The following is a 25293-nucleotide window of genomic DNA, read 5'->3' as shown; positions in this document are numbered from 1 at the left end:
TTAAGTCTTGATTTTGCTACATATTTTTTAATGAAGAGATGACCAAGTTGTTCTAGCAATTGCTATTTCTGTGGTGTATTTGCTCACAGTGAAGTCCAGTTTTTGAATCTAAGGCTTCGTTCACATGCAATGTCTATTTTCTAAATTCTATTTTCTATTTGCGGTATGTCTTATGATCACGGTCTGTGCCCTGAATATCCCGCGGCGTAATTACTGGCAGCGCGAGCCAGTTACTATAAGTTACTATAAGAAATTAGAAAATAGAAATTAGAAAATAGACATTCCATGTGAACGAAGCTTAAGGAGAAGAGGAAGAAGTTCCCTGGAGCAGAAAAGGGGTTTAAAGTGTTGAAAAATATCATGGTCTTTGATAGCTGACTGGTTGCTGACCCATGCTTTATTCTTTCTCGAGGGGGCTTTGGAATTTCTAAGTTAATAGATGATAACATAGTGCAGAAAACTGTATTTTAATGGAAAATGTCTTTGAATGACATCAGTGACAGTGTTCATTACAAGTTTTGGAAAATAGCTAAATAAAATAGTTTCCTGTAAATCACCATCCATAACTCGTTATAAAACAAATTTAAAGTCATTTATATATCCGGCTTGCATGTAGATTCCAGTGCAGGAGTGAAAAAAGCTCACTCACTCTCTCTCGCTCTCTCTCTCACACACACACACACACACACACACACACACACACACACACACACACAGAGAGAAAAGAATACAACGCAGCACACAATAAATAATGAAAAACTTGTGTCATCGGATTTTATTTCAGCTAATGCCTTTTCATTTTCTCAATGGCTGCTCTACAATTTCTGTACATAAGTTAGAAAAATGGAGATGTGCAGTGCACCAGGTGCTCAGCTCTAGGCATGTTTTTTTTTGTAATATATTTTCTGGTACAATTTCAATGAAACGTAAAGAAAAGTAAAGCAATTGTTTTCTCTTAGGCAAATTTGTACCACTTAGGAAATGAAGAGATATTTTTTTTCAAAGAGATATATATCAAATATGAATAACAAGAAAGAAAATACTAAGACGGCATTCCCACAGATTTAAGATCGATCTATCCTCGTGGGGTGCTCTCTAGATTGCTGTCAGATTAGCCGACTTAAATGTCTGTCCCGCGTTCTGAGAGCTGTAAGGGGGTAATTAACTTTCGTGTGCGCTCGGCTGACAGCAATTTAGCGTGAACCTCTAGGGAGTTAGGTCGATCCAGATGGATTGATCTAAATCTGTGGGAACCCAGTCTTAGAATATTTGCAGAGAGGAGCTCAAACTTGTGATTCAGCCATTTTGCTGTCTTTTTAAAGAACTGAAATTTGATATTTTGGAAACCAGTGTTTAAAAAAAAAATGAAAAGATTTTTAAGAGGTGTGGTGGGGGACGGGGGAGGGGATAAAGATAAAAGGAATGAGTTGTTTTTATATCTTTATTTTATTTTATTTTATTTTATTTTATTTTATTTTATTTTATTTTATTTTAGTGTTTGTTTGTTTTTGCACAAAGCACAATGGCCAGAATGTCAATTTCCACAAGACCAGAATAAGATCGGTTCAGACATGGGATGAACCTATCATCAGTGGCTCCTTTGATATGTGATATGTGATGCGTGTGTGCACAAGTAGAGACGCTTTTGCCCTGTAGTGGTGACTGTTAACAAAAGAGGTTTCCTTTAGGGTGTGCGTAATTTTTGATGTGCTTTCTTGTTCAAGTACAAGCCATAAAATAGTTTTATGTTTTTTTTTTCTTTTTTGAGCGGAACTTCTGTCTTCATTATATTTCCTTAAGCATTTGGCTGTGACTCACGTTACGTTAATTTTATAGCGCCCCTAAATAAAAACACCAGCTCAGTGTCTTAATTAGAGGTCAAACATCTGTGACCATGGCAGAGAGGATTTTAACTAGATTGATTTTTTGAAATGGCATCATTTTTTTTTTTTGGGGGGGGGGGGAGGATACAGATTTTTGGTTTTGAATGAAAATCTCCATAATATTCAGTCATCTGGTGATTTTTGTTTGATACTAAAAAGCTATTTGACATGACTACCTTTAACAAGCTTATTTCAGCTTAAATATCGTGAACACTAATGGGATAACTTTTCTAAAAAAAAAACAAAAAAAACTTCTATTTCCTTTATAACCGTAAATATAAAAGAAAAATAGATTCTGAATTGATGTAAGAATTATGTATTAATAATTATAAATTTTAGATGAGGAGTTAATTTGCGTTGTTTAAAAAACTCACCTTTTGTACATGTGCCTAAATAACACAAGACTCAATGACCTCCATATACAAAAACATCATGCTTATTCAATGTTGTTTTTATGTGCGTAACACAATGCAGAAGTCCTTGGCCCGCGTTGCACTTCTGGTCTACATTGGCCACTGCCAACTTTATTTAAGGCAAGTTCAAACCAGGTGTAACTTAAAACAGGAATAGTCGCAGTGACTTGCAGATCACACAAGGTTGCCACGGAGAAGCTCTGCACACTGAAAACTTTATAACAATATATAAATACGATAAGAATAAAAATGTAAATAAGTTGGATTGTTCGATGATGGCAGATGGACAAGTTTGATTTGTTTTGAATGTTCACAAGTTATTAAAATCTGACCTCTAGTTCTTAACAAAGATTACATGTTGTTTTGTAAAATGTATGCTAAACTTTTGACCGCCCTGATTCCACTGGGAGGAAACTTGACCTGTGGGATTACGAGAGAACTAGTCACTGTGCTTCTTATCGGACAAGCTCCTTTTTGTAAAAGAATGGAGAAAATCACTTTTTTTTTCACCTGCATTTACATCATATTATTATGTCCCTATATTTTTTGCTACTATGCAACCTCTTGTTTTACCACGATAAAAAGGTTTTCCCCTAATTTTCCTCATTTGGATCAGCAATAAGATAGAAGAAATGAAAAAAGGAGTTCACTGGGTAGACTATCAAAACAAATAAAAATTGAAGAACACAGCCACCTTCCAAGTGCTAATAAACATTAGGAGATTCCATTCCACGGTATCATCTCTGACAATCTCTGTCCTGACATGACGTTACTTAATGGGACCCAGTCGATGCTGATGTCAATGTCGTTTATTTGTCTCTTCACCAGTAATGGCTGCCAGCAATATATGGCTGATGGTACAGGTGTTGAGAGTTAATGGGAATACATTAGTAAGAAAATCAGTCGGACATAGAAAGGCTACTGTTTGTGGTCATGTAATGGTCTCTTTGTATAGGTTGGCCAAGTGCACCTGATGATGCAGGCAAGTTTGCAATTTGACTAACTAAGATGGGATAATATAGCACCTGAAGATACAAGTTTATGAAGTCATTCCCACTGTAACTCCGACGTACCCCCCTCCAAAACAAAAATAAATAAATAAATAAATAAAATAAAATAATAATAATAATAATGATAATAATAATAAAAAATACATAAAATCAAGTAAAATGAAATGAGAATATGATAATCAGACAGGTAATACCACAGATTATATAATGGGCAGTTTTCCCATTTGTTTAAGAAATCCCTGCACTTTTTTCTGCCTATTCAAGATACCACAACCATGCAATATGATATATTACAAAATAAGACGGTGGATATCTGTCTGTCCAGATGAATATCATGGATGCACATTTTTTTCCCATGTATTTACATTAATCTTTACCATCTCTCTCTCTCTCTCTCTCTCTCTCTCTCTCTCTCTGGTCAGTCTGATTCACAACACCATTATAAAATAGTGAGTAATATGCTGAAATGACTGTCAAGATGGTTATCTGGAGAAGGATATGTGCGTCTGGCTGTGAAGAGTGTTGACTCGCATGTGGGGCCGGTATTTTTTGCTTGTTTGTAATAAACCATACCTGCTTGGTGGTGATGTATTAATACAGAAGTTTACCTCAGGTTACACCAAGAAAAATCACCAACCTTTTGACCAGCTGTCGGCCCAGCGGGACTGGCTGGCGACTCTAGAACCGCATTCACACTGGGGCTAATTTGACCGGTCAGTTGGCCAAACTTGTGTCCTTTGAGGATTAGATAACTTTTGAGACAGGGCTGGATTTTGATGTTTGGTGCTTTTGTGGCAAGTTTAAAGTATTTGGCAGGTTTCCAGGTTTTCTCTGATGCAAAAGCAGTCCACTATTTATTCAGTAATTGAAACTCTAAAACATTTTTATGTACAGACACAGATGTGTCTGTACATATTGCCATCACCTGCGTCTGTCGTCGCCGTCGCCGATCATGTCGCCGTCGCCGTCGCCGTGCACTTTCAGCGTTAACACCATAAGTGGAAGACAGTTTTACTTTTTGGCTTTATATTTACAGAGCTGATGAATATTCATAAAACACAGGTCAAGTTCGAAAATCAGCATGATCGGGCCATTATTGTAGAATTTATGCTGTTTTTTCACTTTTCAGCATATATGCAACACTGTTAACACATTTCAAGGAAAACTGATAGGCCTGTTGTCATGAAACTCGCAGGAGTAATCAATCTTACTAAAACGCAGATCAAGTTCGAAAATCGGCATGATCGGGCCACTATTTTAGTAGTTATGCTGTTTTTTCACTTTTCAGCATATATGCAACACTGTTAACACATTTCAAGGAAAACCCATAGGCCTGTTGTCATGAAACTCACAGGAGTAATCAATTTTACTAAAACGCAGGTCAAGTTCGAAAATCAGCATAATCAGACCATTTTTTTATAAGTTATGCTGTTTTTTCACATTTCCTCAGATTCAATTCTTAGGCATGTTAACAGTCTCATTATTTAATTAATAAGATACGTAAAAGTGTTTGTTTGACATTTCCTGCATCTTTACAACATTGTTAGTTGATTACGTAAAAATGATGGTAAACTTGTAATCGTGTATTGTGTAATAAGGTGTCAAAAATGGAAATAAACTCATATCATTGCAGTTTGTAAGATTCAATCATTCACTATGTTCAGAAACTCAGAATGGAGGAAATTGGACATTTGACACTGTTCTATTGATATTTATCGCATCTCATCAATTTTCTTAGTTGATCATATAAAAATGGCAGTAAACTGTTAATTTTGTTTTATGTTAAAAAAGTGTTAAAAATGGAAATAAACCCATTTCAGAATAGTGCTGTCTTGTTTCACATTTCCTCAGATTCAATTTTTAGGCATGTTAACAGTTTCATTATTTAATTAATAAGATAAGTAAAAGTGTTTGTTTGACATTTCCTGCATCTTTACAACATTGTTAGTTGATTTTGTAAAAATGATGGTAAACTTGTTATCGTGTATTGTGTAATAAAGTTTCAAAAATGGAAGTAAACTCATATCATTGCAGTTTGTAAGATTCAATCATTCACTATGTTCAGAAACTCAGAATGGAGGAAATTGGACATTTGACACCGTTTTATTGATATTTTTCACATCTCATCAATTTTCTTAGTTGATCATATAAAAATGGCAGTAAACTGTTAATTTTGTTTTATGTTAAAAAAGTGTTAAAAATGGAAATAAACCCATTTCAGAATAGTGCTGTCTTGTTTCACATTTCCTCAGATTCAATTTTTAGGCATGTTAACAGTTTCATTATTTAATTAATAAGATAAGTAAAAGTGTTTGTTTGACATTTCCTGCATCTTTACAACATTGTTAGTTGATTATGTAAAAATGATGGTAAACTTGTTATCGTGTATTGTGTAATAAGGTGTCAAAAATGGAAATAAACTCATATCATTGCAGTTTGTAAGATTCAATCATTCACTATGTTCAGAAACTCAGAATGGAGGAAATTGGACATTTGACACCGTTTTATTGATATTTTTCACATCTCATCAATTTTCTTAGTTGATCATATAAAAATGGCAGTAAACTGTTAATTTTGTTTTATGTTAAAAAAGTGTTAAAAATGGAAAAAAAACATTTCAGAACAGTGCTGTCTTGTTTACATTTTGGCATTTTCAAGTTGTGACTTTGAAGTTCCATGGGCCTGAAGACCTTTGCTAGTCACATTTTCTGAATATCCATAATATATTTTATTATTAAAAATTGATGGTCATTATGCTGTTAAACGTTATGTAATATTGCATCAAAATTTGGAAAAAAATAGTTTGGGCACTGCTCCCATGATGACCCTTTAAGAAAAATCATGTCACTTACTGTTCTCAAACTTACAGGAAAGAAACATGGGACTAAAATACAGCTTCAGTAGGCAATGCAGTCTGTTTGGTAATTCTTTCTGCTAGTTAAATAGTTTTTTTTTGTGAAAATTTAATTTTTCACATATTGGCATTTTCAAGGTGTGACTTTGAAGTTCCATGGGCTTGAAGACCCATGCTAGTCACATTTTCTGAAAATCCATGATATGTATATTTTATTATTAAAAACTGACGGTCATTATTCTGTTAACCACTATGTAATATTGCATCAGAATAGAAGAAAACACAATTTTGGGTGCTGCTGCCATGATGACCATTATGGGAAAACCATGTTACTGATGATTGCCAAACGTTCAGAAAAGAAATACAGGACTAAAATGCAGCCTGAGTTGGAAAAGCAGTCTAATTGGCTTCTTTTTCTGGAAGTTATACATTTTCAAAGTGTGAACTTGAACTGCCATGGGCCTGAAGCCTTATGCTTGTTACACATTTTACTTACATTGGTATTACCTGTTGAGCATAATTAAAATTTGATGTTGAATTTGCAGTTAAACATAATGTACTTTTGCTTCAGAATTGACAGTAGCCTATTTTGTGCATAGTTATTTCCTGCTTTTTGTCTGTACATTTGACAGCTTTGCTGCCTTGTTCTTTTAGAAACAAGACAAAACATTTCAAACCAGTTTTGATTAAGGATGGATTATGGACACAAAAGATACTTTAAGCATTTCAGTCTTAATATAGCCATTGTGAACAATTTGAAAATACGTAGTAATAGTGTAATACCCATAGGAGAAGCCCTGTACCTTACATGACTAAAATGACTCAAAGATTAATCATTTTCCCCCTAAAAAAGATTGAGTAATTACAGTAAATAAAATTAAGTAAAATGAAAACCATACAAATATTTTATTGCACAAATTATCATTTAGCTAAAAAACGTTTAAAAATTTTTTTTGTTTGGTAGTGGTTTTATGAATGCACGAGTCAGCATCTGCTTCTAATTGCTTCTAGCCAAATTTGAAATTTTAATGGGAGCATTCAATAATAATTATATTTAAGTCACTTAGTAAGTGAAAGCGAAGCGAATGTTTCCAGAAATAGCATCTATGACAATACAAATATGGGGTGCCAAGACAGTCCCTGGGCTTGGGCTTTTAAGCAGATTTCACCTCAAACACATTCTAACTACCCAAACCCAAACCAACACAATCGTTTCTGCTTTATGGAAAATAAACCATCAGGAAACCTGTCAGATAAAATTGATTGTGAGCCAATTTTATCACTTTCTTGCCAATCTAGAAGGTTCAATTCCTCTACGCCCTCCCCTCCCCAAGAAAAAAAAAAGTTTTCAGAATCTGAAACACTGAAGTCATTTTTATCTAACTGTTTTGAAAAGTTTAAGAAGAGGTCTGAATTGAGTCTCAATGTAGAAAATGTCATTTTCCAGCACTGAAGCCGACAACAATACATATTATATATATCAGACCGTCATTTTGTGGTGGGGGCAATTTATACCAGTCAATCTCTACAGTATCATTTTATCGTTTGTTAAGAAAACAAACATTGAAAAGTAGCAGCTTTTCAGCCCTGACTTTGATTAAATCATTGATATTGGATTTCCAACACTGGGAGAAAAACATCTTTAGGCTACATTGGTCATTTGCTGTCTGCTGTTAACCACTCAGCGACCATTTTATTGACTGAGTCTGTATAGATGTGTTATATTGATACTTAATGGCTTATTGGAGTTTTTCGAAAATGTTTTGTTCGGGGAACAGAGTTGTTGTTACGCATGCTTTCAGTAAGTGTAGGTGCTGTTGATTGCATAACATCATGCATAATACCAACGGAATGTGCATGGTCTCTTTATCAACTTTTGGCTAATTGTCGCTGAAATGTACTCATCAATAAATTGGTTCCAGTCCATAAGTTGAAAACTTAGATGAAGCTGAGTGAAATACTGTGCAAGATGGTTACTAGTAAATTACCTATTCAACAGGAAATTGTGCCCTGTCGTAAATTGTGTTCTAAAACAAAAGTCCCAAGATTTTTCAGTATGTTTGGCAGCTATATTATACTGTTTTAGTCTGTTTATATGATGTGATGGCACAATAAAGTTGGATAAGTCTCTTTTGTAAAAAATTATGAAAAAAAGTTTTTCTAGCATTGCTTAACATTCCTGAATAGATGAAAGTACTAAACTAGCCTAAGTATGGCATTTATGCATATATTTTGATTTTAGTCAGACTCTTTTCCCACCCTTCCCTCGGTGAGATTGAAAGAATATTCTATTAGGTGCTCTTAGACCGCATTCTCAACGAATTGAGTCAGGCTTTACAAATCCTGAGAACTAAAAATGGCGGATGTACATGAAAGAAAAACCGCCTAATCTTTTAATAGTCTCTCCGCCTCTCACACGCCTCCCCACACGTCGTCCCTGAGGGGTACAGTAATCAAATCTCGGCTCCGCTCGCTACCTGAGAAATATTAAGTGCGCATGCTCATCAGTTAAACTCGTGGTGAAGAAAGCATGGCGGCTGTAGGCGATCGAAGGAAAAAAGCTCTTCTGTTCTATTATCTTTCAAAACAGAGACGAAAAAGGAATGAATTGGCGCGCAGAGCAGCAATGAATTGACTATCTACGGAGATAATATCACCAGAGATATTCACGGAGATATTCATGTTCGGAGCCGAGATTAAATTACTGTACGCAGGGACGACGTGTGGGGAGGCGTGTGAGAGGCGGAGAGACTATTAAAAGATTAGGCGTTTTTTCTTTCATGTATGTCTGCCATTTTTAGTTCTCAGGACTTGTAAAGCCTGGCTCAATTCGTTGAGAATGCAGTCTTATAGATCTATTTCTTTATTACTGGGGAACTATTCCCCTCCATCTCCCCCCCCCTCCCCCCCCCCTCCCCCCCCCCCCCCCCCCCCCCCCGGTTTGGGTGCTGCCATCCTTTCTGTTCAATTGTTGGAGATGAGATGATCAGATGGGTCATTGGATAAAGACTTGCGTGACATCTATGACCGAGGTCTATGACATCTGTACTAGAAATGCGGTGTGCGTAGTCAATATACACGCCAATCTGTAGAATGTACAACTGTGTTAAATGACAACTGGCAATGGCAATAAAATCAATACCAAGTGGTTTTCGTTTTAATGAAACTGTCTATAGCTTCTTCAAAGATGTCTAGTCTTTTGATATGGGCAAGAAAATGGAGTTGCAATCTTGAATGGCCAATTTATTTCACTTGGGATTTAGAGGGCTGGTGTACAGCAGGGACAGACTGCATAAAGGGATCTTAAGGAGCAAAGGGCAGGGGCTGAAAAGATGAGAGAGAGAGAGAGAAAGATAGAGAGAGAGAGAGAGAGAGAGCATGAAGAAAAAAGGGTACTTTTTGCTTCTGTTGGAGTCGAATCAGATCTGGAGAAGCATTGTGACTTCTTCCTTTCAAACAAGTGGTGAAAACATCATGCACCAATGATGTATCACTCTAACATTGCTGACTGAGTGAGGAATGCAATTATCTCCTCATATTGGTCTTCTTTTATGTATAATTTATTATTTTTGCATTATGTCATGTCAGTGTAGTATCAGAAACAAGAAGGTATTCCGGGCCTCTATGAGATATTAAACCAGTCATGGAAATTATCTTCGACTTGCAAGTCCCAATGTTGACATTTTTCTTGGGACTTGTTTTACACCTTTTTTTTTTCATGTTTGAGCTTGCTTGTCTACATATTAATCCTACCAGCTGTGTTTTGCAGAAGGAGCTATTTTTCCAGTGGAAAGCTTGTTTTTTGTTCCAGCCATCTTCAATATTACAGTGCAACTTAGTCTCTTGGGAATTATTTTATATATTTATTTTTTCATAGTACGTTCTACTGGTAACACCCCCTTAAACATAAATGTATACACTCACGAAGAATCAAAACCTATTCAGAATTAAATTTGAGGCCCATTAAGGAGCGTAATTAAATTACCAATTTTCAAAGTGAAATCTACAGTCAAATAGATCATTATAAAGATATGGGTTGTGGTGAAACTAAAAAACATTCAGCACATTTTGAGACTTCCCCCCATGGCCCTGCGTTACCAGACCCCTGTGGTCCATTATGGCTGCTTAGATTACATCAGGGTGAGATAATCAACACAAGTCCAGCGCTTGATTTAGTCCATCTTCGTAAACCAAGCCCCAAGTAAGCTGATCAAATTGTAAGGTACACCTGTGCTCAAGAGGAAGGCATTCTTCCACCATTACAAAGAGAACCAGGGGCTGCATTGTTCCTAATCATAGAGCGGTGGGCTTCCCTGTGCTTTTCACTGTAGTCAGATTAGATTAAATTGCAGGAGATGGAATTGTGTAACTCTTGTCTCTCGATGGACATTATTAGGTTGCATGGTGGGATGGTTGCCAAGGCAACCTGGGTCTCGGTGCAGGGTTTGCTTTTGGGATTTAGTTTCTTTGAATTTGAGGGCTTATTAGCTTTTTTTTTCCCCACACCAATGATATGGTTTGGCAAAATGAATTTGAATTGACAATGATTCAACAAATTGAAGATAAACCAGTTATTATATAGGGAAAGTGAAGTTCATTATTTTTTCCTTGGCTTTCCCATATTTTTCTCAATAAGATAATGTATTTCATCCATTGCTGTTCACCGCTATCTTTCTACTGTCTTTACCAAAGATACTTTTGCCCATTATAATGTTAACACCTTTGTTGTTCCCCTTCATACAGGATGTATGGTTATATTTAAAACTAATGAAATCAAATCATTTGACCAGGTCAGTGAAAAATGTCTTTGGTGTGGCTGCATTGGTTTTATTTCTGGTCATTGCAGAAGGTTTTTATAAAGACATGATTCCATCTTTGCTAGTGCTCGGAGGGAGTGGGAATGAGTGCATGTATAAATATACTTTTATTGATCTCAGGGTCTCATTGTGGGGAGATAAGATGACATGGGACTTGGCCGATTTGAGAGAGACAGATGGAAACCACTTATCTTGTTTCTTAAAGACGTATTTTCAACTGATTCAGAAGTCGGTTGTCTGTAAAAGAGTCGGCCCACACAGAGCAGGGAGTTTATATAAATTTTCCCTGTCTAAGGAAATTATTGGTTTTTAAATGAAAATGGTCATAGTATGGTGCATGTGTTTGTTATTTTTTTTTCAAGTGAAAAATCCGAAATGAATCGTTTTTAGTATACTAGTAAATATTGCACTCTTACAATTGATGAAGAAATATCACAAGATACACTTATTTAGTTTTCCCAGTTCATGGTGGATTTTTGGAGCAATGAATAAAACCTTAGTAATTGTGATTCTACCTCTGAGTCACATGTTTTGTGGCACACACAGATGTTATTTTTCTGACTATCGGCAGATTCCCCAATTTTTTGGGAGCCAAAAATATCATTGGCCAAGGTGCTCCCTTAGACATCACTCCATATTATCCAACTTGTCCACTAAATGGCATCCCTGGGGAAAAAAAAACTTAAGAAGAAAAATCATCTTATTTAAAAAACTAATTCAATTTCAGGATCAAATGGCAAGTCACAGCTAGCTGGTTTCTATAGTAACCATTACCCTGGTTCCCAAGACAATCCAGCCAACCCATCCAGTCAAGCGTCCATGCCAAACAGCCCTGATATGTCCGTATCCACAGGGTACCAGCACATGTTCCCAAGCGTTCCCACAGGTTAGTGACTGAATTGATGTGTGTGTGTGTGTGTGTGAGAGAGAGAGAGAGAAAAGTCTGAAATGGTGTGTGTGTATGTGTGTGAGAGAGAGAGAGAGAGAGTGTCTGAAATGATGACACAGTGAGAGAGAGTGTATGTGTGTTGACCTGCACTGTATCCCCCTATCACAATCAGTTGGCATTCCCTGCGTGATGTGGATATCAGAAGAAGTCTCCTCTAATGCACTTAGATATTTAGCACCAGGCTATGAGATTTTGAATTGAATTTGGTGCTTGACTGTGGGTACATCTCTGGGTATTTTGACATTTCTTACACCAAGTATATTTTGTCTGTAGCTGTTACTGCAAAAATAATGTTTATTGATTTATTTGATTAAAAAAAAACATATATATACTCTTTTCATTTGACAAATTATATTCACCTTTATAAAGGGAGATTGATATAAACTTGTAATCCCTCTAAATACAAATTAAATGCCTGCTCTTCCTTATTCACTCCCCTTCCCACACGAACAGAAGAATCAAACAATTAAACATCGACATTGTTGATTCCAGGAAATCCTGATGACCCGAAAGACATGGGAGCCGCAGCAGCCTCGCTAGCAAAGCCAGTCCCCATGAGACGGTTGTCGGAAAAACGCATCGCACAGGCACGGGCGCACCTCATGGGTCCTATGGCTGACTACCTCCTCGATCCCAGCTATGGTGGTAAGATACGGATATATATTAGTTTACCTCCATAAAATAAACTTGTGAAAAGATATTCACATCCATGCGATGCAATGAAAAATTTGCTAACATTTTGGCTGAAGATAAGAAGTGACTGTTTGGCTAAAGATAAAAATGGATAGCTATTTTTAATTATAAAGAACTTGATTTATCTTAAATAGAGAGTACTACATTTTCAAGTAATACTCTTGAGTGACTAAAGAAATTGGATTATTGAAGTCATTTTCTCCTTGCAAAGTAAATTATATAACCAAATAAAACCCCTTTTAGCACCTATTGAATTGGATTGCATGGGCCAAGGATGTTATTTTCACCAATTTTATTCCTGATTTGTTGAACATTGATGTTGTTTTATTACTCATTTGTTGAAAAAAGAAGTTAAGCTTTAACCTAAAAAAAAACAACAACAACATGTTTTGGAACCAAACATTTTAATCGCTGGATAGCCTGTATTTATTAGATGAGCCTAGAGTCTGGTTGCCTGGCCAATCATTATTCGAACCCTCTCGAGACTCACATAATGGAATTGCACCAGTAAGAACGGATTAACAACCGTTACCACGGTAATACATAAACTGAAGATGCCTGATTAAGGTGTGGTAATCGGTCGATGTGTTTTTATGTCCTGTGTATATTTGGTGTGATGTTTGCATGTAGTGGTCGGATTGAGCTTGTTTTTGTCATGCGATCAACCTGACCAAAAACGTGATCAGTATAGTAATAATCCATACATTTTAAATACCTAAAAAAAAAGAAAAAAAGAAATTCACATCATTTCAGTCTTCTTATCATTATGGAATGACATCCTTTTGGAAAATAAAATTAATCAGTTTATTTGAGTTTTGTGAGAAATTATCATTTTCATGTTTTTATTACCATTAATTGTAAAATGTACTTGTCAAATAAGAAAATGCTGAATCTGTGGTTCATGGGTAAGTATTGAGTTTTAACCTATAGAAAAGAAAGATTATTGCTGTTAGCCCTTCACCGAACTTTACATATTTATTGCTAGAACAACATAATATAATTGCAGGTGAAAGTTTTCAAGGTTATACATTCTTTCAGGATTTTCCGTCTTCATTTTGATCGTTTTTTCATATGGTCTAAGTGCAATGAAAATTTGCCAGTTCATTTGCAGGATTTCCAGTTTTTACAACTTTCACACATGCATTATAATAAGACATATGTAAAACGTGTTAACTAGCATACATTTGTCAACATATGGATACTTACACATATGACATGCTGACAAATGTGTCAAACATGCATTCCCTTAAATATCTGTATACATGAATATTACCTCCTGTAATTTTGGATGTGGCATATATATCATTATACGATATCTGTTTTCAGTTATTCAGAACAACATACTAGCGTAACTCTTAGGTTTCGTGTGTCAACAGCAGCAGGCAACTTGCCACAATTTCTATGACCAATGATGGGACAGCACAAGATTAATAGATCTTTTGTGGTTAGATATTGTGATCACGTTTAGTATACAGAGATGGTCATACTAAGTTAAAATGTTATAATTGAATGGAATAGCATGCCAGGTATATTTTGCAGGCTATGTTGATGTGATTTTTAACTGTCATTCTAGTCTACCTTTTTTTCATTGTAATGGGGATATCTCAAGTTAGGCCAAAGTTATGTGATTCAGAAATAAAAAGCAACGGGATTTTGTGGGATTTGGAGGAGAATGGGGTCAGAAACATTGACAGAACAGTAGTAACTGATACAACAGTAGGGGATTTGCATTTTAAGTCCAGGTTGCATATATGTGGTTCAAAAACAGTGTTTTGAGATATTTTATTGAGCAATATTTAATAATGCAAAAATTAAACATAAATAGTAAAGTTACCAATGCTAATGTAGTGTTTAAGACCAGGGGCTTGTAAAAAATATGTGCCATATGACCAACATCTAGCTGATTTTTTAGCTGCATTTTTAAAAAATATCATCGTGTCCACAGGGTTAACGTTCTCTGTGCATATCTATGAAAATTGTATGATGATGGCTTTTAGCGATTAGAGCTTTGACAGTGGGTTTTTGAAACATTAACCATGTTCCTTTGCATTATTGATGTGCAGCCCATTTTTGCAATTGTTATGTGTGCATCATTTCATTGCACTGACAGAGAGAAAAATGAATTAAAAGAGAGAGCTATAGGAGAGCTATGTAATGGAGAGAATTAAGAGAGAGAAAATATTTGCTCAGTCTTTCATTGCTGTTTTTTTTTTCTCTTTTGTACACTAATCACCAAATAGTCTGCTAGGTGTGGAAATGGACAATAAACATGTGGAATATTGCCTGCAGTCACATAATTACAAAATGAATATAACCAAGGTGCTACGGAGTACAGAGTGTTACTAACATATATTGCCAGGGGGCCTTTTTGTACTGTTAGCTTGTAGTTTGTATTTTCATTAAAAGCCAAACTTTTAGTCCGTTTTGACTCAATTAAGACAGTTCGGTAGCAGTTCACTTCGATGAATTATTTGGTCTGATTTATAGCACAATAATAGCTAACATTTTAAACACACATACACACACACACACACACACACACACACACACGGTGAACTATATACTTGAAAGGGTGCACCACTATGTAATTACTAATGCTTAGATTAATTTGAAATAGATAAAAATTTTAGTCTGATGAAGTTCCTTTTTAGAAATCCTTTTTAGCCTGTTATCGTGTATCTATCTGAGCATGCTGTCTTTCTGGATGACTGCAGCTCATTGAATCTTTTTGTATGTGATGAGAAAATCATGCAACAACCATTTAGTGCCCCCAGGATCTCGCAAAGTGAGTCAAGTCGCCTTGCCACCATGAGGTCTTGTCAATTACATCTGCGTTAAGAAGATTTAAAAGAAAGAAAATAGAAAACGAGCATGACACAAGATGTGCTAGCTATGTAAATATTTGTGATATTAACTATAAAGAGTTTTTTTATAACTTTTTAAGAATGTCCTTGCACTTGTATTGCGTACAGGTATTTACTGCAACATTTGTGACCTTTTCAAAAAAAAAAAAAAAAAAACCTTAAGATCAGGGAACTTTCACTAACATGTCCTGATCATTTGTTTCAATTTAGTTCATATTTTGTAAAGAAAAAAGATAATGCACCTGGGCATGATATGGATGAACAATAATAATCAATCAATCAGTCACCACTTTTGTTAATTCTGTATTTTATTGCAGCAGGTCCAGCATACTTTACATTGATAGATTATGATATATATAATGATGCCAGCAGTGCATTTATGCATCTTCATATAATGAAGTGTAGCTTATTCTGAAGTCCATAACCATCTCATCTGCCATTAATAATATGATAGTTGGTCAGCGCTACCTGGGGCTACCAAGGAGCTAATCCTAGGTTTTGAGTTTTGGGAATGAGTTTTGAGTTTTTTGGGGATTTTTTTTAAAAAAGGAACATCAAAATTGCGAGGCTGCCAATGAAAGAAATATTAATAATTCGGGAGACATCAGTGACTTAGACTGTTGGAGAAGTGTTTAAACATCTGGAGAAGTGGTGAATTTTATTTGAAGTCATGAGACTTTATAGGAGGTTTTAAATAGTGTCCAGTATTAGGTGAGAAGAGGATGGGGGGGGGGGGGGGGGGGAGACCTCAATAGATGATGGCAAATATTGTGTCCAGTTGTTTGGATATCAAACAGAGAAAAATAGCATGTTGGAAGCAATGTCAACTGAAAGGGAATAATTTGATGGGGATTACACAATGGACAGTTATAAGGATTTGAGGGGCCACCAAAGGGAAAGTGAACATGGACAGGCAGTTAGAACCATGTTAATGAAATATCTCAGGAAAAGCGTTCACTTTTGAGGCTGCTAAGGGTTAAAAGTAATTGGCTGGAAAGTAGAAAACCAGCTGGGGCTTAAGGAGTCTCTTGAATTACTGGAAATAACCATCTTTTTGTCTTCATGATCTGATGGAGTTGGTTTTAAATGGGAAGACATTGAGGTGATGTTGAAGAAAAGAAAAGAAAAGATAATATTGAGAAAAATATTTAAAAAGCACTCAGGGGACCTGTCTTACAGCTTACACTGCTAAAATTTGATAGCAGACTACAAAATCAGTTTTGCATTATTGGTCTAAATTTTCTTAGAAAGAATCGCACCCAATCAATTTTTATCATAATATGACTTTTTTTCTTTTTTTCTCTATAATGAATATACATTAATTAGTAATTTAGTTACATTTTAAAGTTATCTTAGATGAACATATAATGCTTATAGCGATTTGCCTTCTCCATATATGTACACTAATTATAATTCTCATAAACTAATAAACGTGTTAAAAAAAATAAATGTATTGGAATATCCAAGAGGATCACTGTCACCAGTTATGGTAAAAAAAACTTTGTCAAGACAATAATAATCTATACAAATGAGTTAGAAGACAGGGTGTTTTAGATCTATACTCTATGAAACACAACTTAGATGGCTAAGAGGTAAATAAGGATAAGTGAACCCTAGCATCAGAACCCGGAACCCTGGCACTAGCTAGAACCATTCTAGTGATATATAAAAAAATTACAAATAAAAGCACCAATCATATGTGGTAGAATTACACTTGTACCTACCTTTTCCACCCTCAGAATTGATAAACTTTGCTTTATTTTAGGATTTAAAAATTCTCCATTTGTACCATCTGTAGCAGATATCAACATCATCCAGTTTCTGACTTACCAGTGACATTCTATTGGCAAGTAAAGCCAAGATTTCCCATATGTGTACACCCCTATTAAACCCTCAGCAGTGTTGTGATGTTAGCATTTCAGTGTCAAATTACAGTTGGAGCCCCAGGAATGCCGCACGTTGGTACCCCTCAACTCCATCCTCATCAGCTGTGACATTTTAAAGACATTACATAACCTGTGCTTGTGATCCATTGTTTCTCTTCCACTGTCGCCATATTTTCCGAGGAAAATTGCATTGGGCGTTTACTTCTCTCACCCTCCCACTTTGGCCCCAGCATCTGCACAATTGTAAGGAATGTCAGATGTGTACACCCCCCTGCTGTACCCTTGGCAGTGACATAATCTTAGCCAGAGGAGTTCAGTTTAAACTTACACCATTGGTAGCCCCAGGAATGGCCCACGTTGGCTTATATCATTGGTGAATTGATATGAACAGTACCAGGATGGATGAGGAAAGTAATGCCATATACCTTACTGCCCCCACATTAACTATCCACGACCTGGGCCACTTTCATTTCACATTAACTCCGCAGTGGTTAAGGCTGACCAGCACCACCTAGCTTGCTTCTATTGGTCATTGGTCAGCCAAAGGTCGAGAGGTCACTGTTAGTTGCCTGTGGTCAGTTTGGTGTGCAGAGTTAAGCATATATAATCGTATAGCTTGCGGAGATAACAACTTCTGTTTTATCTGGTGGAGCCAGCGGTGAGCACGGACCATCACACTGTATTTGTATGTGTGAGTGTGTGTGGATACAGTCCTTCAGGGATATTTATATAGATAGATAGTATGCATAATAGTAACATAACATATTATAGCCACCACCGCGCTGTTCCAATCTATTTACTGGCATAGGACAGGACGGGGCCCATTAATGTAAGTGCCCTTGTGTTAAAGCGCACTGGGTAACGTAAGCTGCTGTTTTTTCCTGGTGTTATTGGAATGTTGAAAACATTGCGTGGATATAGCTGAGGAATTACACTGATAAATAGTGGACTGAACTGGACTGGACACTGAATGGACTCTGTGTTGGCTGGTCAGTTGGTAGAGAAGAAGAACTGAAAATTTGGAATTTCTGAGAGGGTTATCAGATCTTGAGCTAGAAATTTGATTTAGGGTAATCAGTTGAGTGGACTTGCACTGGACATACATACCAAGCAAGCTGACCACTTCCAGTGACCTTTCATTTGTTGTTTTGAGAAGACAAGGCTTGACTAGAATATCAACTTTACTGACCAGTTTGGCTAGAGTGAAGAACTGACCATTGATAATATCATTACCTAGGAGTGTTACGGCAACTAACACTTAAGCCTGCTTGCTGCAAATATTGGCCAGTGTATAAATGACCAGAGGTTTGTAAAAGAGTGACCAGTCTCAGGTATTTTAGTGGACACTACCTCAAATTCAGGTATACTTCTCAAGGACTTTTTTTTTCATTTTAAGGGTCAAGTGAAAATTGGCCAGATAATTAAAAAAAAACTGGACAGTATTTGGCTGTGGAACAAACACCATTTAAATTGAAGTGGTGGCTTTTTCCATCCAGGTGGACTTTATTTCGTACGTGCTGTGCCTTGGTGGCTTAAAGGAAAGTAACTTTAAGCCAACTCTGGAAGATAAAGTAAGGATACAAAACACGCACTTTAGAATCGCCCAAGCAGAAAGTGGCGTAAAGTTACCTGACTGACTGGACTGTGCTGAGGAGGCGGAATTAATAGGCAACCAAGATGGACGGAGGTGGACTGATAAACATGTCTACTGGGGGCATGGAGATGAACCCACTGGTTTATAACAATGGGCAGATGCAGGGGGGTCAGACCTCCCCGGGCCAGGCCCCAGGGATTGGCCCAGGGATGTCTGCCGGAGGAATGACCAGTGCGGCCGCAGCCATGGGGGCAGGGTTTAATTCCATGACGGCGGCTGGGGGTTCCACAGCAGGGATGGGGTTCTTCCCGACCACCGAGTCTATGTTTAGTTTATGGAGTAAGTACTGATAATTTGTGTGTGTGTGTGAATGTGTTTGTACGTGCACGTATGTGCGTGTGTGTGTGGGAGTGTGGCATAGGGCAGAGGAGGGGTTATTTGTCGATATAGGTCGTCACGCCTGAGAGCACACAACTGAATACTTGTTTGTTCTGCTTGTAGTTGTGTTTTGTCAGGGGCACATATCCTTTGTTAAGGCGCAATATTTAAAAGGTTTGGTCAATGGAATGGGAGTAATGAGGGAAATGAAGGGGAAGGGAGGAAGTTGGTTTGGAAACGTTATTTCCATTGATGAGACAAGAGTCAACTTATGGCCTTACGTTCGATTTTAAACAAGGACTACATTCTAGGAAAGGGTGCTAAATACTCAGCTAGGAGCATATGCGAATGGATATCATAAAGAATGTCAAAAATGAATAGTGTTTTTATAACTGGCGTGTTGGCATGACAAAAGATTAACATGGTTAGGCACTTCACTGGATGTGCTTTTGCTAGATTAATGATGAAATATTGAATTGATGAAGCACACTAAGAACTGTTTAAAAAAAGGTCCTTCATATTGGCACTGCTGGCGGTAGATATACTGAGTAAGATATAAAGAAGCAGATAGCTAGATAGCCTGAAAATATGTGGAAAACTTGACTGCTATTCAACTCTCTCTCCCCTCCCCTCTCTCTCTCTCTCTCATTTAGACCCCCCCCCTCTCTCTCATTCAGACCATTTATACTAAATACCTAGTGCATTGCAGAAACAGTTTGTAACAAATTAGCAGGAAATAAGATAGAGAGAATAAGGCATAAGGGGAGGCAATTAACACTTTAAATGGAGCTCCTTCTTGATTTCATCAGTAGTGGATATTAGGAGAGGTGTGAATAATTAGAGGCCTGACAAGGTATTAGTAAGTTGTTTTCTAGATTCAGGTGATAATAGAACATAGTTTTCGTGTTCTGTTTAGAGGATTACTTGAGTTAAGGGGCATGGAAATGGGTTAATCTGTATTATGCGTGGGTTAGATACTTCATCATTAATTGTTCAGTAATCTTATTAGTTTCTCTAGAGGTCTGATATTTGAAATGCAATATTTTTTTGAGTGGAACATAAATTGATGATGGGTTTAGAATTTATTCAACGTATTTGTGATGCTTATAATTCAGTTATTTTTTCATTTAGATACGATTAAAAGCACCTAATGAAAATGAAGTGCCCATAAACTAGAACATGTGTTGTTTTCAGATATGCCTGTATTCTTTTATTTTATGCCTTTTCCTGCACCTTTAGCAGTCAGCGATGATTTCCGTCCATCGTTAACTTAAACATGACCATGCTGGTAGCCTCATGAATAATGCAGCATCTCCTCTGTATTAACCATGATTCTCCCTAGTGTCAGCAGTGCCTGTTGGTAACTATGATGCATAATTATTACAGCTAGCCAGCATACATATGAACGATCTAACTTTGATTCTGTTGGTGGCGTCTGTTTTCTAGTTAATGACATGCAGCTCGGTGGTTGATTGATCGTGTGTGTGTGCGTGTGTGTGTGCGTGTGTGTGTGTAAGCATGTGTGTGTGTGCTTGTGTGTGTGTGTGTGTGTATATATGTGTGTGTGTGAGGGGGGGGGGAGCAATTATAGCTTGTTCTCCTTTGAAACACTTGACTTCATTTCTTCTTTTGGAATATTTTTTACCACTAGTAATCTGCCAGGAGGTTTAGATTGGGTTCAAATAATTGTTATTTGATTTTATTACTTTTTACCTTGGGATATGATGGGAATGGAAGCCATTTTGTGTGAGGATAGTTTCTATGTACCATGACTGTTGTAATTCTTTTTGTGCTTTTTCTCTAAGGGCAAATGTTGCTGCACATATAAAAATGCAGTGCCTAAAATTTAATGGCTTTGTTTTATGGCACTGTTTTTCCCACAGTCTTTTTTGTGTCATTTTAATGAATATGATATGAAAATATTGGTAACGGATTAGTAAGACCTATGTATTTCAAGTGCACCATCATTTTCTTGATGATTAAATGAACACCAAAGAAATCCTTACTGTACATTTTGGTGTAGAAATTTGTTACCTCACTTAAATCACTAGAAAATCATTGGGTCACTTCGGGATGGACGAATAAGAGGAAAAATAAATAAATAAAACATGTATAGGCCATGTGTCATAAACTTGAAGTTCATTATTAGTCAGTTGAAAAGTGGACCTTAAAATGAGTGAAGAGAAGTGCACATCAAGAGTGGTCATTTGGCCGATTTGGACTTCAGATAGGACCCTATGTTTTACTGATGAAAACTTGAGATATACTCCCAAGTACATATTTATTATACATATATGGGTATGTACCTGGTCACATCAGTGAGTGGTATATTGTAAGGTCAGGTGTGGGGCAAGGGAATTAATAAATTTCCGTATCTATCTCCTTCAAAAATTTTTACTTGACAAAATCTTTTATTTAGAGGGTTTCCATCAGAGCAACAATAACAACAGTTATGATAGTAATTAAATGAATGTTGCAAATGTTTTTTTTGTTAAAAAACTGGGGATTTTGTTTTGTGGGCTGTTGGGGGGAAAATATTGAAATTCTCACTTGTTACGTACCAGTAAAACTGATTTTATGAAACCATTGTAGAAAAGAAAATGTGTTTAAGAAACAAATTCTCATTGTTGTTTCAGATTCTGTTGATCAAAACCTCCACCAAATAAAAAAGGGGAAGAAAGCAACTATTGATATTCTTTCCTTTAAAAAATACTTAAAATAAATGAATGAAAAAAAAAATCAACAAGTTAAATTAAAAGGCAGGAGTATGCAAGGACATCCCCAACACTAAATCTGCTCGATTCCATTTTTGCCAAATGATCCGATTGCTTTAAATTCTATCCCAAATTTTACTCTCAAAACTGACGGATTTACCCTTCTTGAGCAACAATTTAAGCAAAAGGATGGTAATAAATACCCTCAGAGTGATCTTCAATCGAAGTGGGACAATTTATATCTGCCTACTTAGGTAACAAAATTAGACGAGGGTGTTGTTGTCTGATTGAGTTAATTATCTGGCCTTTTATTTAGCCAAATTGGAAGAGGGGCGTCTTTAATTTATCTTCTTTGATTAGCCTCGTGAAACCACTTGACAACACAAGGATCCCTGTAACCTAGAGATAATTTCTTGTAATGTAAGTATGTTTAAATATACAAAACCCAGAGCTGAGAGCGGTAACAGATATATACAGTCCAAATCTGGATGAAAAAAAATCAATTCTCAGTCTAAGTAACCAGTGCTATACTGCTCTAGGAAAAGTCTAGACTGTTCCAGATCGGTCAGTTTCAGTGGTCAGTTAAACAGATTACAGCACTCGTTGAGATATTTCTGTCTGCTTGACCCCTGAGTGGAAAGGCTCATGGAGTTACTGGTGAGTTATGGCCTCCTGCATAATCTCATATTTACACAAACCCATAAGGCTCACAGAAGTATTGATCCAAACTGACCATTCATATTATAACAATGGAAATCCATAGCTGGGGCCCCCTGGGCCTAAGCTTGAAAGACCCTGGTGTGGATATTTCTTATTGAGCTCTGCGCTGGGAGACCCTAGATGCGGTAATTGGTTATATGGACTGGGATAAGCAGAGTCTATTGAATGGGGAACATGCCTTTTGCCAAGCTCTGGCAATATTACTGCAGATTGGGTCGATATTGTGGAAGTATTATACGCAGGTCCCAATGACCACTTCCATTGGATGGCAGCGAATTATTTGCCCAAGGACATTGAATTCCACACAACAGGGTAGACAAATGCAGACAAATGCGGACAATTGATTGGCGGTGTTGACTTAAAGTTACGCTGAAGCACGGCAATGGGATGCATTGTTAGCCCCAACTCGCATAATCTCAAAGCCCTAGTGTTATTTGTGCGATTAATTTTGATACAGCAGTAACGATTGCGTAACTCTTTAGTCGGCAGATGGCTTGGTGGAAATTGGTTCAATTAATTCTGCAATTACTCTGTTGCCGAGTCCTTGCTTTCTTTTCTTCTCTTACGGGTGGTTACCGTGGTGCATATAGCACTGGTGATGTAACACTTTCGCCTCTCTTATGAACCACTATTGACCAGTGGAAAAATCATGATTTTCTTTTGACGGGGAACATGCTTGTGGTGCTGCTCTCTGTTCTTCCCTTGTAATGTTTCTTTTTGTACGGTTTTGTATTTGTTTATTTTCATTACATCTAAGTGTGATAATTCACTGAGGTTTCCCTACTTCTCGTTTATGCACTTGAACTGACCTCTGACTCTTCGTTGTGGATGCATTAGGCAACAGTGAACAATTTATGCCTCAGAGATTTTAATTTGGAATAAAAGATTGGGAAGATTGGTCACAGTTATTCATTATGCCCCTGAAGTCAGTGGAGTTTTTGTGAGTTTTTGGAGGAAGGTGTTAAGATATTTTCTTTTACAAAGGTCAGAATCTATGAAATAATTTTTTTGAATTTTGAAGTAGCTTTGTGGTTCATTGACATTGAGTCTCTTTTTTTGTTGAAATTTAGATGTGTGTGTGTGTGTGTGTGTGTGTAAAAGTTTTCTTGAAAACTGACTTATGTATTTTTCCTCTGCATAATCTCCCAAGCATGCTCGGCCTTTCTGTACATGACTAATGGCTACATTTCTTCCTGGGGCATTAAGATGAGTACAGTCATTTAGATACTATCATTTTGTAACAATGCAATATTTTATTTTCATTAACACCAAAAGCAAGATAGAAATAAAAACAAAAATGTGTCACAGGTGAAAATAAATTTCTGCATGGTTTCTTTCTAAAAACTCAGTTTTACATATTAAAAGTTATTAATGTTGTCTTAAAAAGTTTATAAAACTCTGAAATTCATGAATAAAACTCTGAAATTCATGAAGACAAAAAAAAAAAAAAACATTCTACATATATAGGAATTGGACAATTATGATTTTTTAGTACATTATTTCTCTTTGAGATGCTCCCTTTTGCACGCCTGTTATTCCCCATTAGCTGACAGAAGAAGGTGCTGGGTGGAAATGCCTTAAATTATATTAAGTCAGTGCTTAGTCCAGATAGTCTCGACCTGTTATGTAATACTTTCAGACTTAGTTTTCTGTCTCTGTTCCATCTCTCACAGACATGCACCTTTTTGGATTTTTTTCTTTTTATGTTTTTTTTTATTCTTACTCAACAATGACCATTGTTGATCAATGGTTATCATTATCAATGGCTAGCCTAAGTGCTCAAATTTTTCTTCCTTTTTTGCCTGCTAGCTCTTGCTTCTTCTTTCACTGTATTTTGTAGAAATGGAGGTGACTGAGTTCTTTCTCAGAAAAGAAGATATCCACTATGGGATTTGCGGTACTTATGGTGCACATCTGTTGTGAGGAAATGTGTCATATTTTATGTGTAATCGCCTAATCGTTCTGTGTACAGTCAGAAAGTGTGTATTTTGTGCAGTTTTGATACCTTGTTAGCCATGGACAGTATGGCGGTATTTAATTTACCTGGACCATTTAAATGGAAAATCCTTGATGACACATCAGCTTTAGTCATGTTAAGAGGCACATAACCAAAATTTAGGGAAGAATGGGAAAAAAAAGGAGAAAAAAAAAATCAAAATTTTTGAAAACTTTTATTAACTCTGTACCAGTTACACAGATACAGGTGGATATTGCCTTCTCTACCCCCCCCCCCCCCTCCCCTTTCAAGACATTAAGTGTATGCCCCATTCAACACAGAGAATATTTATGATAGGTGTGAGAATAAATAGTCTTCTTTCAAAGGAATTGGAACCATCTAACCAGTAAAGTAACTTTTATCTAAGTTGTAGCAAGCCCACTTTATTTCCATGTGATTTACATTGTATGTTTAGACTGGTCAGTAATGGGAAACTGGCTGGAATAACAACTGACCAGAGGAAGTGCGCTTGACCCCCACAATTAAATTACTTTCTTATACATATTTATGTTCGGGGAGGGT

The 25293-nt window shown here is 36.6% G+C and overlaps 1 protein-coding gene across 1 annotated transcript in view; it reads left to right on the top strand.

Annotated features, from left to right (window-relative positions):
* LOC106179063 (uncharacterized) overlaps positions 1-25293 on the top strand; it is a 56758-nt gene that overhangs the window by 4293 nt on the left and 27172 nt on the right. Inside the window, exons 2-3 of the mRNA XM_013562570.3 lie at positions 11705-11863; positions 12419-12571. Coding sequence (XP_013418024.2) covers positions 11705-11863; positions 12419-12571 — 312 coding nt within the window. The remainder of the gene's footprint in view (positions 1-11704; positions 11864-12418; positions 12572-25293) is intronic.

This window comes from Lingula anatina, chromosome 7 (genome assembly GCF_051362555.1).
Source record: "Lingula anatina isolate TDL-2025a chromosome 7, LinAna3.0, whole genome shotgun sequence".
In the NCBI taxonomy this organism is placed as follows: domain Eukaryota; kingdom Metazoa; phylum Brachiopoda; class Lingulata; order Lingulida; family Lingulidae; genus Lingula; species Lingula anatina.
This window is presented reverse-complemented; position numbering and strand designations above follow the sequence as displayed.